Raw genomic sequence first — 17,657 nt, 5'->3', positions numbered from 1 at the left:
ATGCGGACATTTATATAGTTTCCGGGTAAGCATGGCACTTTTCTGCTGTCTCCTTTTGATATCCCTGCTCCAGCCCTTCCCATCTTCCCTTTTAAAACGTCTGTTTTGGGGACGCCTGGGTGGCTCAGTGGGTTAAAGCCTCTGCCTTCAGCTCAGGTCATGATCCTAGGGTCCTGGGATTCAGCCCTGCATTGGGCTCTCTGCTCAGCAGGGAGCCTGCTTCCCCTTCTTCTCTCTCTGCCTGCCTCTCTCTGCCTACTTGTGATCTCTGTCTGTCAAATAAATAAAAATATTTTTTTAAAAAAGTCTGTTTTGGATGTTAAATTCCTCAAGCAAGCTAGATACTAATTTCCTAGGCCCTTCCACGCCTGACAGAGTTGGCACTTGTCAGTTCTCAGGAAACGGACTTGGTGACAATGACCATAAACCATAAGAAAAACACTTCTAACAGCCTAGAACGTTAAGCAAGCTGTCCGTTATATTACAATGTTTCGTAGTTTTCAGACCGCATCTTCGTATTTCTGGAAAAATTCTTTAGTTCAAAAGCCAAAGATAAGACTTAAGACGGACCTGCAACCAATGCGCACGCCTTATTTTCAAAAATTATTTTTTAAACTGTAGAGTACATACAGTCCGTACGGCAGAAAATTTACAAAATAAAGAACACACCCCCCCGCCCCCACCCGAACGCAGCGATTTAACGCAGGTGGATGAATTCCTCTGGGTTTCCTTCCGCCCTCTCCCCTCGCACCTGCCGACCTCGACCCTTGCGCGCCGCCGGAACCGCGGCGCTCGGGGCGGCGCTACCGCGCGCGGGTGCGCCGTCGCCATGGTAACCGCGGGAGTCGGGGGCCTGGGGAGCGGTGAGTCGGGGTCTTGAGCGGAGGGCAGAGGTGGGCGCTCCAGATTGGGCGGTGATGGGGTGGGGAGAGGAATGGGCGTCTTTCCGTGTCGCCGCAGGGGCCGAGCCTAGGGGAGTGGGCGTCAACCGCGGCGTCTTCAGGTTTTGCCTCTGCCCAGAGCTTTGCAGAGCGGCTCCCGCCCCGTGGGCAGCCTCGGAGATCCCCGAGTGTCCCCCAGGGATTCAGGCCGGAAGGCGAGCTCCGCTGTCCAGAAGTGACTGGTATCCGCCCCGCCCGGGCCTCATGGGACTGTCACTCTGTTTGCGCTTCCTCAGGCCTTCCTTTGTTTAACCCCAGGGGCTCAGGGCTGCACTTTGGGGCCCTCTCCTTGAGCTGGGACTTAAAATCCTCCAGGGGCCACGTTTTTTTGAAGAAGAATTCAATTAGCTTAAAAGGGCCTTAAGATCTATTCATCATAACGTCGAGCTTGTCTGCCTCCTTGCCCTTTGTGTTTCCTTCTCAAGACCTGGGTTGCCCTTCTCTTCTCGTTTTAAGACACCTTCCTACTCCTCCATCATGGGGTGTCCCCACTTCTGGGAAGCCTTTTCCCAACCTTCCCGCTGCCAGTCTAATTTAAGTGTCCAGTGCCTTTACTCTCAGAGTGCTCTTTGCTTGTATCTCCATTATATCCCTGTCTCACCGTCATTGCCGATTTACTGGTGGCTTCCCCAGTGGACTGGGGAATGGCCTACGGGGTAGGACCGTGGCCCCTGTGATGTTCTATTATTAGTGCCTTAGCAACCTCAAATGAGTTCGCATTTCATGGTTAAAAGGAAGAGTTTGTAGCCCTGCTTTCCAATACGAATTAAGTAAAGCCGAGCAGGTGCTGTTCTCATTCCACGAATAAAGAGTGTGAGTTCAGAAAAGTATCGTGATTATTAAATACCAGAATTAGGACTAAAGCATGGGCCCTCTGACTCGCAGACTGCTCTGCCCTTCTGCCTTCATAGTTCCAACCCTGTCTCCTCTCTCTGTGCTTACATTCTCTATGAACGTTTGGTTATAGGTACCTGGGTTGCAATTTTGATTTACGTTGTAACTTCTGTGGGCAAAGAAAACAATTTATTTTTTGTCTGTGACCTAGATTCTTTTGTGAGCCCTCACTCATCGATTATCAGGAAAAAACAAAATTAAAATGTTCAGTGGTTTTAAAGTTTAGACACATCTGTAACTGGCTTCTTTGTCTAATGTTTAATTTCTCTTATGCAAAGATATTTAGGTTCTCAGATAACTTGTCCCCTGATACTGTCCTTGAGATGGTGTTCTGGTGTGTGGATATATGGGGATTCATGAAACTTTTGGGCAACTGAGGTCCCTTTGTCATGTTCGGAGTCATGTCCCTTGTGAACAGATCTCTCCTGGTTTGATCAGTGCCCTGAACCTTCTGTGACTTTTCCTTCCACTCTGGTTCCAACGGCCCCTACAAGAAGACTCTGCCATTTCTGGATCTCATCCATGTCTTAGAACGGTGGTCCTCAAACTTTTTGGTGCTAGCACTCCATTACACGCTCAAAAAATTACTGATCTGAAAAGCTTTCCTTTAGGTGTGTTTTATCTAGCCATAAAATGAGCATTAAAAATATAGTAAGAATTAGAAATTAAAACTGAGAATTAAAAATACATTACTTCTTTTAACAATAATAAAAATAATTCTATTATATGTTAAATATAAATTACATATTTCTTGTGGAAAATAAGTATTTTCTAAAACAAAAATATTAGTGAGGAAGTAGAGTTAAACATTTTCAGTATAGGTGTTCCTGGGCGGTTCGGTCGGTTAAGCATCTGACTCTTGATTTCTGTTGAGGTTGTGATCTCAGGGTAGTGAGATCCAGACCTCTGTTGGGCTCTGTGCCCAGTGGGGAGCTGGCTTGAGATTCTCCCTCTCCCTATGCTCACTCTCTTTCTCTCTCAAATAAATAAATCTTTAAAAAAATTTTCAATATATAGAATATTGATAACAGGAAGAAAGGAAAAGCTATGTTATTATGATCATCCTATTAGTACTTATAGTCACAGTAAAAATACTTTAAAATACTCTAAAACTTCTATGTTATAAGAAGAAAAAACCATAAAGAATAGAATTCTTTCCTCTATCTTCAAAAAAAAAAAAAAAAAACAGTGTGATGAAGGACACAGTCAACAATAGACCACCAAACATATGAGAGAAGAGTTTACTTTTTTCCTCCAGCTTACATGTCTTTTAAAAGGCAGACTTAAGGATATATGTCCTGGAAGACTTCACTTTGCCCTTTTATTTCAGAAAGGCTGATCTCAATTTATTCTAGATTTGGAGTAGAACAGTCTTGTAGGTTTGACCATAGACCAGGGTGACTATGGTCTATGGTCAAACCTACAAACCTATGTCCTGGTCCAGTGGCTCTTAAAGTATGGTCTGAGGATTCCCTGGGGGTTCTTACGACATTTTTCAGGGAGTTCACCAGTAAAGCTATCTGCATATTCATTCTTACACATCATTGTCTTTGTATTCTCATTCTCTCACGTGTTATGGTAGTTTTCTGGAGGCTCAATGACAGTTGCTGTCACAACATCACACATAATGGGAATAAAAGCAGAAGCAGGAATTTGAACCCATCTCTTTTCTATTAAGTCAGACATTAAAGGGATTTGCAAAAATGTAAAATAACGCCACTCTTCTGATAAAATTTTCCTTGTAAAATATATTTTTCATAAACTGTAATTTGTATGTTAACATGTAATTGTTTTTAACATGAACTAATACATATCTTAAAAGATTTTTAAGTTTTAATTTCTAATATGGTAAATGTTTTTTTCTAACATGGTAAATACTGATAGATATAACCCACATAAAAATTTGGGGGGCTCTCCACTTTTAAGAGTGTAAAGAGCCCTGAGATCAGGGAATTTGAGAAATGCTGCCCTAATCATGTTAATTCTGGGCTGATATGGAAATTAAGTTCCATTCAAGGGTATATCAAAGTAGCTTTGAGTATTCTGGCCTGAATCATATTTCCAGATTTGATCTAGTTTTTTTTAATCAATCTCTGAATTAACTTGGGACCACACTGATCTCTAGATGCAAAATAATCTGTCTGTAATCAAATGTTTGGTGGTGGTAGAGTAGAAAATAATTTTTTTATTAAATAATTTCACACCATGCATAGGACAACTGTGTATTAAAGAAAAAGAATAAGTAATAGTATTACCATCTTTTCTTTTATTTCATGAATGCTCTTGCTGGAGGAATGATGACATAATGGCGATGATAGGTTTTGTTTCCTGAGTGCTCACCATGGGCTTGGCATATGCAACATCAAATTTATTAATTCTTAGAACAATCCTGCAAACTAGGTCTAGCAGTATTCCTACAAGAGATTAGGTAAATCACCCAGTATTTATGCAGCTAATGAATTAATTGCAGGATTGGATTGTAAACTCAAGTCTTTTTGACTCCAAAACCCATTGTTCTTGGCTGTGAAGAGCTGCAGTAGGAATCGCAAGCTTGATGTTAAGAGTTATTGAGAACATACGTCAAGAATTGTGGTAAGTCTGGAAGGGACACAAGAGAAATCTAAGGTTTGATCCTTGCCCCCATCCAGTTTATAATCTAATTAAGTAGATGTCTTCTGTATTTGAAACAAATAGAACATAATGTAATACCACACTTGGTAAGCTGTATGTTACAGACTATGTATAATGGCCTTTGGAGATCATAGGAGGAAGAGGCCCCTGTGCATTCTAGAGAAGAGTCAAGGTTGAAAGGTTGATAGCTTGGCCTAAATAGGATTTGGATAGTAAGAATGGAGGAGGAAAAGAAACATTATTCTAGACCTAGTAACAGGAATGTATATGAGATGTAAATAGGATTTTCTCAGTATCTTTAAGGTCTCCTGTCTGGGCCCCCACTAGGCCGGTGAGGAAAGGCATTTTAAGCATATTCTGCCTCTGTTCCCTAAGGTTTGAATATGGATATCTATAGTGGATATGTTCCAGGAGATCACAACGTTATTAATAGGGTGACAAAATAACTTATTGTGTGGTAATGATAGACACCTTTGAGAATAAAAGAGGGTGCTATTAAAAATTACAGCAGGGGAACAGATGTAACTGGAACTGCCCTGGGTACATTGAAACATATGTCATCCAAGCTATTAACCATAAACACATGCTGTCTAACTTCTGTTAAATTCTCTCTTGTTGATTTCCTGGTATAGTTACATAGAGGTTATTCAAAACTAATGTTTTTTCACAGTGTGGCTTGTATCAATTTGGTGGGTGGCACCAGCCTTTAAAAATATAATGGGAATAGGGATGCCTGCCTGGCTCAGTTGGTAGAGCTTGCGACTCTTGATCTCAGGGTGCTGAATCTGAGCCTCATGTTGGGTGTAGACATTACTTAAAAAAATGAGAACTTTGGGGCACCTGGTGGCTCAGTGGGTTAAAGCCTCTGCCTTCGGCTCGGGTCATGATCCCAGGGTCCTGGGATCGAGCCCCGCATCTGAGTCTCTGCTCAGCCAGGAACCTGCTTCCCTTCCTCTCTCTCTGCCTGCCTCTCTCCCTGCCTGTGATCTCTGTCAAATAAATGAATAAAATCTTTAAAAAAAAGAAAAAATTTAAAAATATAATGGGAATAAAGACATCAGTGTATTACATATGGTAAGGATAAATGGTATTTAGGTTAATGATATACATGCAAGTATATCCCATACATGCAGTGTACCCAGGACAAGTGTCCAAGTGTCCATTACCACTGATAATAAATTAATTGGTTGGTTAACCTATTAGTAGAAGATATATATATATATATACATATGTATGTGTATATATATATTTACATATGTAAAATTGAAAGAAGATATCATAAACTAATATATACTATATAATACATGAAAATTATTTATATATACTATGTATAATACAATATATATGTAAACAATATATATGTGTTTGGACAGGACAGCCACCTCATGGTCCAAACTAGCTGTGCAAGCGCTAGCAGTCATGTCCAATCCAGTGAGAAGGAACCACACTTTCCTAGAAGTTGCATACTACACGACGATTTACATCTTAGGTCTCCCATTTGGACATATGGCCACATCATGTTGCAGAAGAGACTGGGAAGCAGTTTTATTCCAATATAAATATTGGTTTTTAAAAAATGTGTGGTTAAAAAAAGAGAGTAGGGTTCTGTTCCTAAAGAAAGGGGAGATCCAATTTTAGGGACGACAGCTGTGTCTGAGTACTATATCAGGGGCTGCATGTCATGCAGAGCCTGGAAATGAGCAGGAACCAGAGGAGCTCTGGAGAGTCAGACCACAAGAACCACAGCTTGTTCTCACAGCAGGAAGTTTGATCAGTACGCCCTTGAGTCACTGTGATGAATGACCTTCAACTAGCCTTATATTCCTGTGTCCCTGTTCAAGTGTTAAGATCCTGGTCCCTTATTTTAAAAGCTAAAAAAACTTAACCCACAGATACAGAGAACAGATTGGTAGTTGCTAGAGGTAGAGTTAGGGGTAGGTGAAATGGGTAAAGAGGGTCAAAAGGTAAAAATTTCCAGTTACAGGATTAATATGTTCTGGGAATGCACTGTACAGCATTGGGACTATAGTTAACAATACTGCATTGAATTAAATACAATACTGTATTGTATTATTGTATTTGAAAGTTGCTGAGAGATTAGATCTTAAAAGTTTGCATCACAAGAAAATGTTTCTTAATTATATGGGGTGATGGATGTTAGCTGTGGTAATTATTTTATAATAGATATATAAATCAAATTATTATGTTGTATTAATTAAACTAATACAGTGTTATACGTGAATGAAAAAAATGAAATGATTAAAAACAACAGCAGAAAGTGTCAAGATCCTAGGATTGAGCAGCTGACTGGCAGAGCCTAATTTACATTTTTGTCCCCAACCTTGTGCTGAGACAGAGAGGAGGAGGATCTTACTTCTGAGGCTTATATAGTGGAAAGTTAGCTTTGTCTTCCACTAGAAATCTCTAAAATGGAGATTGGGATTCTTTAAGAAGGTGTGTGTATGTGTCTGTGTGTGTATCTGTGTGTGTGTCTGTGTGTGTGTGTGTTGGGAGGGTGGAGAGTTAGATGCTAGCACTCAAAAGGATTATAAATTTTTTCTATATTTATCCTGTAAAATGAAGGAGTTAAATGAAACAGTTTCAAAGATCAACCTTAGGGGGCCCCTGGGTGGCTCAGTTGGTTAAGCATCTGTCTTCAGCTCAGGTCCTGATCTCAGGGCCCCAGGATTGGGCCCCTGCACTGGGTTCCCTGCTCAGCAGAACCCTGCCTGCTGTTCTGCCTAATTCTGTTCACTCTCTGTCTCTCTATCAAATAAATAAATAAAATCTGTTAAAAAAAATTTATTTATTTGATAGACAGAGATCACAAGTAGGCAGAGAGTCAGGCAGAGAGAGAGAGGAGCAGGCTCCCTGCTGAGCAGAGAGCCCGATGTGGGGCTTGATCCCAGGACCCTGGGACCATGACCCGAGCTGAAGGCAGAGGCTTTAACCCACTGAGCCACCCAGGTGCCCCAAATAAATAAAATCTTAAAAAAAAAAAAAAAAAAGATAAGCTTTGGGCCAAATTTTATGGTGGAGTCATGGCTGATTGGCTAACAACTCCCATTCCCAACCCCGTCTACCTTGTTTGCTTCTATTATAATAGAAATAATAGAGATATAATAATATAATAATTATAATAGAGAAACTTGCTTTTTTTTTTTTTGGCTTCTTTTAAATATAGGGATACAGTTTGGCCTCTGTTAGGGGTTGTTAGGAAAGATTTTACTTGGCTTTCCTTTTAAAAAGATGGACGGCATAGCTATCCTCTCGAGGATTCCCTCTTTTTCTGCCACAAATGCAGATGTGATGCCAGGAGTTATGACAGCCCTCTTATCACTATGAGGCAACAGCCATGATATGAAAGTCTTACATAGTATGGTGGAATAGAAAGATAGAAAGAGCTTGCATGTGTATTTTTGAGCTGCTGAACCATCTCCACCTTTACATTTCTTGTTATGTGAAAAAATAATCTTTTACTTTTGAAGGTCAGTCTTATTATTTTTCTGTTATCTGTAATCAAGGAATTCCTAACTTCAGCAGCTTACAAGTATACACATTTAGTGAATGTAGAGATTAATGTAGGGCTATGGTAAATAGAGATATTATTCTAATTAGATTGCCCTTCCTTCTGACTTCTGAATGGCCAAATCTTGCCCATTTTTTATGGCCCAGCTTAAACGCTGTATATTTTACTAAATATATGAATCTGTTTATCCCATTTCCTGTGTCTTCCCCCTACCCTCCTGCCACAAACATGATCCTGAATCTTCTTTTGAATCTTGCTTTTCTTCTTTTTTTAAAATATATTTTTTAAAGATTTTTATTTATTTTATGAAGAGAGAGGAACACAAGTAGGGGGAATGAGAGGGAGAAGAAGGCTTTCTGCTGAGCAGGGAACTTGACACAGGGCTCGATCCCAGGATCTTGGGATCATGACCCGAGCCAAAGGCAGACACCCAATGACTGAGCCACCGAGGGGCCCCTGTCAGCTTTTCTTCTTTTCTAAAAAGTAGTGTTACTGAGTCTATTTGTATTCCTAAAATGTCAACTTTAATTGCTTTGAACTTTACAAAAATGTATCTTGATATATATAATCTTTTTGGATCTACTTTTCCCCATTAATATTGTATTGCTAAGATTCATTTATTCATATTATGTGCTTCAGTTATTTACTGCTGGGTGACAAAACACCCCCAAACATGTAAAATAGTGCACATGCATTATCTCCATGTTTCTCTGGCTCAGGAACCAGGGCACAGCTTAGCTAGATCTTTCACTTTGGCATCTCTCATGAAGCTACAATCAAGTTGTTGCCAGTGACTGCGGTCATCTGAAGGTTCAACTGGGGCAGATCCGTTTCCGAACTCATTCAGTGGTTGTTGGCAGAGTTAAGTTCCTCACAAGCTAATGGACTGAGGGCTTCCATTCCTTACTGGATGTTGGCCAGAGGTTGCCCTCTGTTCCTTGAAAGGTGACCCTCTCCGTCATATTGCATGAGAAGAGCCAGGGAGAGAACACCAACAAGACAAAGTCACAGTCTCCTATAACTGATTGTGGCAATGACATCCCATCACTCTTGCTGTATTCTCATTAAAAGAAAGTCACTGCATTCAAGGGTGTGAATACCAGGAGACAGGGTGAGAGTCACTGGGAGCCATGTTAGAAGCTGCCTACCACAGGGTGTCACTATAATTTACTCATTTTAATTACTATATACTATTTTGTGTGACTTGCTACAGTTTATGCTTTTGTTCTTGGGCTTCATTTTCCTGCCCAGGATTTTTGTTGCTATGAACAGTGATGCTATGAACATTCTTATACATATGAAGGGGGGGGACTATGTTACTCTAATTTATATGTGTTCTGCTAGACTGAGCACAAAAAATTCCTTGATTAATTGTGCCTGGAATTAATCTCAACTCTTCTTATGATACTTAGCGCTTGTTACCTTTTATCACACTTACTTTGTGCATCTCATATTTTCTCCCTTAAAATAGTAAGTCGTTGAGGGCAGGAATAAATTTGATTCTTCTTCGTAATTTACATAGTGCCCACACAGCACTTAGTATATTAGTAAGCTTTTAGTAACCATCACTGAATGAATAGTTCTGTCTAAATGTCATTGCCTAAATTTTAAGGTTTTAATCTGGCTCCGGTAATCCCTGTCTTTCTCACTTTTCCCCAATATAAACCCTTGTTTAGGCAGGTGAATCTCATTTGCATTCTCTTTCAATCTTTTCCTGATAAATCTAGCCACGTTAATCTGTTTCTTCTTCTGTTCCTGTTGAATTTACTGTTTATATCACACATTCAGCATTTTAGTGTATATTCAGGCAGTGTGCTGATTTATAGTAGGTTCACAATAAACTCTATTGATTCCATGGATGAAGTGTCTTATTATAATTATTTTCAACCAGTTAAGTATTTTTATCCCATCTATATTGTCAGTTGACTGATAAAATAAGCAGATAAACAAATATGATTAGTTTGAGTAGATTACTATTACTTTTTCTTGGCCTCAGGTGTTTTTGGAATTAATGGAGCCAGAAGGACCTCCAGAATCAGAGAGTTCAGAAAAAGCATTTTTCTCACAGCAAGAAGACGATGAAGAAGAAGAAGAAGATGAAGAAGAACCAAAAGAACCAGAGGAAACAGTCCCTCTTAATCCCCTCTTACAACCTGCTCTCACAGGGGATGTAGAAGGTTTGCAGAAGATTTTTGAGGATCCTGAGAACCCTCATCATGAACAGGCCATGCAGCTACTCTTGGAAGAAGACATCGTTGGGAGAAATTTGTTGTATGCAGCTTGCATGGCTGGGCAAAGTGATGTGATTAGAGCTTTGGCAAAATACGGTGTGAATCTGAATGAAAAAACCACCAGAGGTATTTTATCTTTTTCGCTCATCAATATTACTTATGACTATTTAAGACGCTATGTACCATCCCTAAAGCTGGATAAATTTGATGTGCCTGCTTTATGTTTTGCATATATTATATATGCATACATATATATGCATATGCGAGTATGTGTATACATGTTGATAAGAGTATTTTATAGTAAAGTACACAGACTTAACGCTTTTTTTTTTTTGAGAGAGAGAGAGCCTGCATGTGCATGCGTGAGTTGGGGGAGGGGGGAGTGGCAGAGGGAGAGAGAGAATCTGTTTTAAATTTAAATTCAGTTTAATTAACATTGTATTACTAGTTGCAGAAGTAGAATTTAGTGATTCGTCAGTTGTGTGTAACACCCAGTGCTCATTACATCACATGCCCTCCTTAATGCCCGTCATCCAGTTACCCCATTCCCCCATCCACCTGCCCTCCAGCAGCCCTGTTTGTTTCCTAGAGTTAAGAGTCTGTTATGTTTTGCCTCCCTCTCTGTTTTCATCTAGTTTTATTTTTCCTTTCCTTCCCCTCTGTTCCTCTGTTGTGTTCCTGACCTTAGGGAAAAAGCTCTGTTTTTCCCATCGAGGAGGATATTCACTGTGGATTTTTTTAATATGGCTTTTATGATATTGAGGTATGTTCCCTCTATCCCTACACTATGGAGAGTTTTTCTCAAGAAACCATGCTGTATTTTGCCAAGTGCTTTTTTCTGCATCTATTGAGGGGATCATATGGTTCTTGACTTTTCTTTTATTAATGTGGTGAATCACATTGAATGATTTGCAGATGTTGAATCACCTTGCAGCCTAGGAATAAATTCCACTTGGTCGTGGTGAATAATTCTTTTAATTTTTTTTTTTTTTTTAGATAGTATCTTAGTGAGAATTTTTGCATCCTTGCTCATCAGGGATATTGGTCCGTAATCTCGTGTTTGGTGGGGTCTTTATCTGGTTTTGGGATCAAGGTAATGCTAGCCTCATAGAATGAATTTGAAGTTTTCCCTCCATTTCTATTTTTTGAAACAGTTTCAGAATAGGTATTAATTCTTTGAATATTTGGTAGAATTACCCTGGGAAGCCATCCAGCCTTGGGTTCTTGTTTGTTGGGGGATTTTTGATTACTGATTCAATTTCTTTGTTGTTATGGGTCTTTTCAGGTTTTTTATTTCTTCCTGTTTCAGTTTTGGTAGTTTATGTTTCTAGGAATGCATCCGTTTTTCCAGATTGGCTAATTTGTTGGCATATAATTGCGTATAGTATTCTCTTATAACTGTATTTCTTTGGTATTGGTGTGTCTCTCCTCTTTCATTCATGATTTTATTTATTTGGGTCCTTTCTCTTTTCTTTTTGATAAGTCTGGCTAGGAGTTTATTGTTGTTGTTGTTTTTAAGGATTTTATTTATTTGAGAGACAGAGCATGAGCAGGGGAGAGGAGGTGAAGGGAGAGGGAGAAGCAGATACCCTCCTACGTTGGAAGCCCATTGCAAGGCTTGATCCCAGAACCCTGGGATCATGACCTGAACTGAAATCAGACACTTAACTGACTGAACCATCCAGTCACCCTGGATTTTAATGATTTTATTAATTCTTTCAAGGAATCAGATCCTAGTTTTGTTGATCTGTCCTATTATTTTTTTATTTCTATGTCATTGATTTCTGCTCTAGCTTTATTATATCTCTTCTCCTGCTGGATTTAGGCTTTATTTGCTCTTTTTCCAGCTCTAGATGTAATGTTAAGTTGTGTATTTTAGACCTATCTTATTTTCTGAGAAAGGCCTGTATTGCAATATAGTTCTCTCTTAGGACCACCTTTGTTGCATCCCAAAGGTTCTGAGCTGTCATGTTTTCATTTTCATTTGCTCCCATGGATCCTGGTTAACCCATTCATTCTTTAGTAGGATACTCTTTAATCCCCACTTATTTGTGGTCCTTCCAAATTTTTTCTTGTAGTTGACTTCAAATTTTAAAGTATTGTGGTCTGAAAATTTGCATGGTATAATTTCAGTCTTTTTATACTGGTTGAGATCTGATTTGTGACTTAGTATGTGATATATTCTGGAGAATGTTCCATGTGCACTTGAGAAGAACGTGTACTATACTGCTTTTGGATGAAATACTCTGAATATATGTAACAGAATATATCTGTTAAGTCCATTTGGTCCAGTGTGTCATTCAGAGCCCTTGTTTCCTTGTTGATCTTCTGTTTAGATGTTCTGTCCGTTGCTGTAAATGAGGTGTTAAAGTCCCCTACTATTATTATATTATTATCAATGAATTTCTTTAATTTTGTTATTAATTGATTTATATAATTGGCTACTCCCAAGTTAGGGGCATAAATATTTATAATTGTTAGATCTTCTTGTTGGATAGACACTTATGATCTAGTATCCTTCATCACTTATTAGTCTTTGGTTTAAAATCTATACAGAGGGCTACTCCAGCTTTCTTTTGATGTCCATTGGCATGATAAATGGTTCTCTACCCCCTCACTTTCAATTTGGAGGTGTCTTTAGGTCTAACATGAGTCTCTTGTAAGCAGCATATAAGATGGTCTTGGGTTTTTTTTTTTTAATCCATTCTGATACCCTATATATTTTGATTAGAGCATTTAGTCCATTTACATTCAGAATAATTATTGAATGATACGAAGTTAGTGCCATTGTGTTATCTGTAATGTCACTGTTCCCTCCTAGATTGTCTGTGTTCCTTTCTGGTCTTTGTTAATTTTGGGCTCTCTCCACCGAGGGGATCCCCTTTAATATTTCTTGCAGGGCTAGTTTAATGTTCACAAATTCCTTTAGTTTCTGTTTGTCCTGGAACCTCTTTATCTCTTCTTCTATTCTGAATGACAGCCTTTCTGGATAAAGTATTCTGGACTGCGTATTTTTCCTGCTTAGCACATTGAATATATTTTGCCAGTCTTTTCTGGCCTGCCAGGTCTCTGTACACAGGCCTACCTCTGTACACAGGCCTGTACACAGGCCAGTCTTAGGTTTCTACCCTTGTAGGTTAAGGACCTCTTGTTCTGAGCTACTTTCAGGATTTTCTCTTTATCTTTGAACTATGCAAGCTTTACTATTATATGTCAAGGTTTTGACCTATTTTTATTGATTTTGAGGGGTGTTCTCTGTGTCTCCTGGCCTTGAATGCCTGTTTCCTTCTCCAGATTAAGGAAGTTCTCAGCTATAATTTGTTCAGTTAAACCTTCTGTCCCTTGGAGAGAGAGAACCTTAAGCAGGCTCCACACTCAGCACAGAACCCACTACTGTGTTTGATCTCACGACCCCAAGATCACAGCCTAAGCTGAAATCAAAAGTCAGATGCTTAAGCAGCTGAGCCACCCAGGCACCCCTACAGACTTCACTCTTAATTAGCTGTATGACTTGGGTAATTTACCTAATCTTTTTGTGCTTCTGTTTGTTCATCTGAAAAATGGGAGTAATAATTGTATTTTCCTTACAGAATGTTGTAAGGATTAAATAAGACAGTAAATATAAATATCTTATCATATAGTTGGCACATAGTGAAGTGATGTACAGTAATTACTTAATAATATTGTTATCTCTTTCCTTTGAAGATTTTTTAGTTTTGCAGTCATGATCTAATTAGCTCTTTTTATTCAGTCACTTTTTTTTTCAATTGCAAATATATTACATGGTCATTACAGAAAATAAAAGAAAATAATGACCTACAGGAAATAGAGAATATACATTTTCTTCATGCTCACATGGAATATTTAAAAATATTGATCACAAGTAAGTCCATAAAGTCTCAACAAATATCAAAGGATCTACAGCATGCAGTCTTCATTCTCTGACCACAATAAAATAAGATTAGAAAATAGTAACCAAAAGATAACTGAAAATCCCCTGTAATTTTGGAAACAAAAACATACTTTCAATCATCTGTTGGTTATAGAAGATACACTAGAACTTATGAAATATTTAAGTGATAGCATGATCACTTTATGTCAGACCTGTGGAATAAAACTAATTAAAATTCTAACTTAATACATATATTAGAATATAAGAAACACTGAAAATCAAAAGCAAGGCATTTAACTCAAGAAGTTAGAAAAAAAAGAACAACTGAGTAATCCAAAAAAAGTAGAAGAAAAATAGGAAAAAAGTAGAAGTGAAGTAATGACATTGAAAATAAAGAAACAGGGGTGCCTGGGTGGCTCAGTGGGTTAAAGCCTCTGCCTTCAGCTCAGGTCATGATCCCAGAGTCCTGGGATTGAGCCCCACATCAGGCTCTCTGCTCAGCAGGGGGCCTGCTTCCTCCTCTCTCTCTGCCTGCCTCTCTGCCTACTTGTGATCTCTGTCTGTCAAATAAATAAATAAAATCTTAAAAAAAAAAAAAGAAAATAAAGAAACAATAGAAAGGATCAAAAAAAACCCAAATCTGGTTTAGTGAAAAAGACGGAGTTGATAAACCTTTGATAATATTTGATAATTTTTGGTATTTGATAATATCAGAGAGGTGGAAAGCATAAATAATATTTGGAATTTTAAAGGGTGGAGAATACACACAGGAAAAACTAAGACTTAAAAAATCATTACATCCAGGTGCCTGGGTACCTCAGTTGAGCAACTGCCTTTCGCTCAGGTCATGATCCTGGAGTCCCAGGATTGAGTGTTGCATCAGGCTCCCTGCTCAACAGGGAGTCTGTTCTCCCTTTGACCCTCTCCCTCTCATGCTCTCTCTCATTCTCTCTCTCTCAAATAAAATCTTAAAAAAAAATAATTACATCCATAGACTGATGAATGAATAAAGAAGATGTGAGATGTGTGTGTGTGTCTGTGCGTGTGTGTGTATACATATATATGTATATATGCAATGGAATACTACTCAGCCACCAAAAAGGATGAAGTCTTGCCATTTGCAATGATGTGGATGGAACTAGAGTATATTATGCTAAGAGAAATAAATCAGAGAAAGATAATACCATATGATTTCACTCATATGAAATTTAAGAAACAAAACAGATGAACAAAAGGGAAGGGGGGAGGAAGAGAGTAAGAAACAAACCATAAGAGACTCTTAACCATAGAGAACAAACTGAGGATTGATGGAGGGAGGTGGGTGATGGGTATTAAAGAGTGCACTTGTGATGAGCATTGGATATTATCTATAAGTGATGAATCACTGAATTCCACTCCTGAAACTAATATTACACTATATGTTAACTAACTAAAATTTAAATAAAAATTTGAAGAAAAATTCATTAGAAAATATTATAAATAATTTTTGACAATACATTTGAAAAGTTGGATGAAATGGATAATTTTCTTATAAAGTATAAATTACCAAAATTAATTCAAGAAAAAAATAGAAATCTTGACTATATCAATGGTTATTTTGAAAAAAAAAGTAATAAAAATAGGCATCTCTCCCCCACCCCCACCTAACTCTGGGCTCAGATGTTTTAAAAGGTAAGATTTACTGTACTTTTAGGGAAAAGGTAATCTCTAATTTTTACAATGTTCACAGCATATAAAGAGAGAGTTGTAAAACTGCTTAACTTATGAGAGAAACAACTTTTATAGCAAAACAAGTTAAGGACAGTGGTAGAAAGGAAAATTATAGGCCAATCTCATTTAATAACAAAGATGCAAACATCTTAAATAAAATATTAACAAATTAAATCTAAGATTGTATTTTATAAAATGTAATATACTAGGTTGGGTTTATCCCATTAAGGAGAGGATGATTTAACATTAGAAAAAAGATTAGTGGGGCACCTGGTTGGCTCAGTAAGATCCCAGGGTCCTGGGATTGAGTCCCCCATTGGGCTCCCTGCTCAGTGGGGAGCCTGCTTCTCCCTTTCCCACTGTCTGCTGTTCTGCCTACTTGTGCCTACTTGACTCTATCTCTCTATCAAATAAATAAAATCTTTAAAAAAAAAGATTAGTATAAGTGACTACATTAAAAAACTGAGTGAACAAAAGCACATGATAATTTCAAAAGATGCACAAAGTCTTTTGAAAAAAATCTTGCATTCAGCCACGATGAATGCTCTTAGGGAAATAGAGATAGAAGAAAACTTCCTTAATTCCTTAATTAAGGCTCTCTATCAAAAACCTGAAGCAAAATACCTTGTATTGAATCTTTATTTATTAATTTTTTAGAAGTAGGGCATGAAGCCCAATGTGGGGCTTGAACTCATGACCCTGAGATCAAGACGTGAGCTGAGATCAAGAGTCAGACACTTAACCGCAGCCCCTCAGGCACCTCAGAAGTGAATCTTTAGAAACATTCTTTAAAGTCAGAAATGAGGGGTGCCTGGATGGCTCAGTAAGTTAAGTGTCTGCCTTTGGCTCAGATCAGGAGATGGAGACCTGTGTGAGGTGACCTGCTCCCTGCTTAGTAGGGTGGTTTTCTCCCTCTCCTCCCAGCTTGTGCTCTTTCTCACTATCTCTCTTGCTATCTCTGTCTCTCAAATAAATAAGTAAAATCTCTCAAAAAAATAAAGTCAGAAACAAGGCTATGATATTCACTGTCATGACTTTTTTTTTTTTTTAAAAGATTTTATTTCTTTGTCAGAGAGAGAGAGAGCGCACAAGAACGGGGAGACGCAGGCAGAAGGAGAAGCCGGGGCCCTGCCAAGCAAGGAGCCCTACGTGGGACTTGATCCCAGGACCCTGGGATCATGACCTGAGCCAAAGGCAGACATTTAACCAACTGAGCCACCCAGGCATCCCTATCATGACTTTTATTAATGATTAGAGTGGGAGTCCTAGCAAGAGCAGTAAGAAAAGAAAAATAAATAAGAGACATAACACAGTACTGTGCTGGAGCTGGCTTTTACAAGCTCTTGCCAGCTGATTGTTGAAATTTTAGAGGTTTTGTAAATTGGTTGACATCACTTTGGTAGGTTGAAGTTGGCCATGTTAAAAGAGTATATATCATGGAAATTGCTAATGGTACAAATCAGGGATTTCCCCCCAGAGAACTAGTGGTAAACATTCACCGGGAAACTGCTGGATATAAGGATTTGATTGGAAGAAATAAAACTCTCATTATTCATAGGGATACAGATTTAAATCCAAAGGAATCCACTATTAGTACTAACAGAATTTAATTTAGCAAGAAATGGACATTAATTAAGATCAATACCCCAGGTCAGTAGCTTTCTGTGTACCATCAACAATCAGGAAATATAATAAAGAAGCATTCATTTTGAGAAATTTCTTGGAATTATCCAAATGTGAACTTTTTTTTTTAGAAATATTTTATTTATTTATTTGACAGAGATCACAAGTAGGCAGAGAGGCAGGCAGAGAGAGAGGAGGGGAAGGAG

The 17,657-nt window shown here is 38.4% G+C and overlaps 1 protein-coding gene across 2 annotated transcripts in view; it reads left to right on the top strand.

Annotated features, from left to right (window-relative positions):
• Nucleotides 1-759: 759 nt before the first annotated feature.
• The window catches only part of ANKRD45 (ankyrin repeat domain 45), a 51,985-nt gene continuing 35,087 nt past the window's right edge, over nt 760-17,657 (top strand). For both annotated transcript variants that reach the window (XM_032838772.1, XM_032838771.1), the window contains exons 1-2: nt 760-863; nt 9,992-10,352. In XM_032838772.1, coding sequence (XP_032694663.1) covers nt 10,007-10,352 — 346 coding nt within the window. In that variant the 5' untranslated portion in view covers nt 760-863; nt 9,992-10,006. The remainder of the gene's footprint in view (nt 864-9,991; nt 10,353-17,657) is intronic.

The sequence above is a fragment of the Lontra canadensis genome, unplaced genomic scaffold (genome assembly GCF_010015895.1).
Source record: "Lontra canadensis isolate GAN:19392208 unplaced genomic scaffold, GSC_riverotter_1.0 scaffold106, whole genome shotgun sequence".
Classification (NCBI taxonomy): Eukaryota; Metazoa; Chordata; class Mammalia; order Carnivora; family Mustelidae; genus Lontra; species Lontra canadensis.
This window is presented reverse-complemented; position numbering and strand designations above follow the sequence as displayed.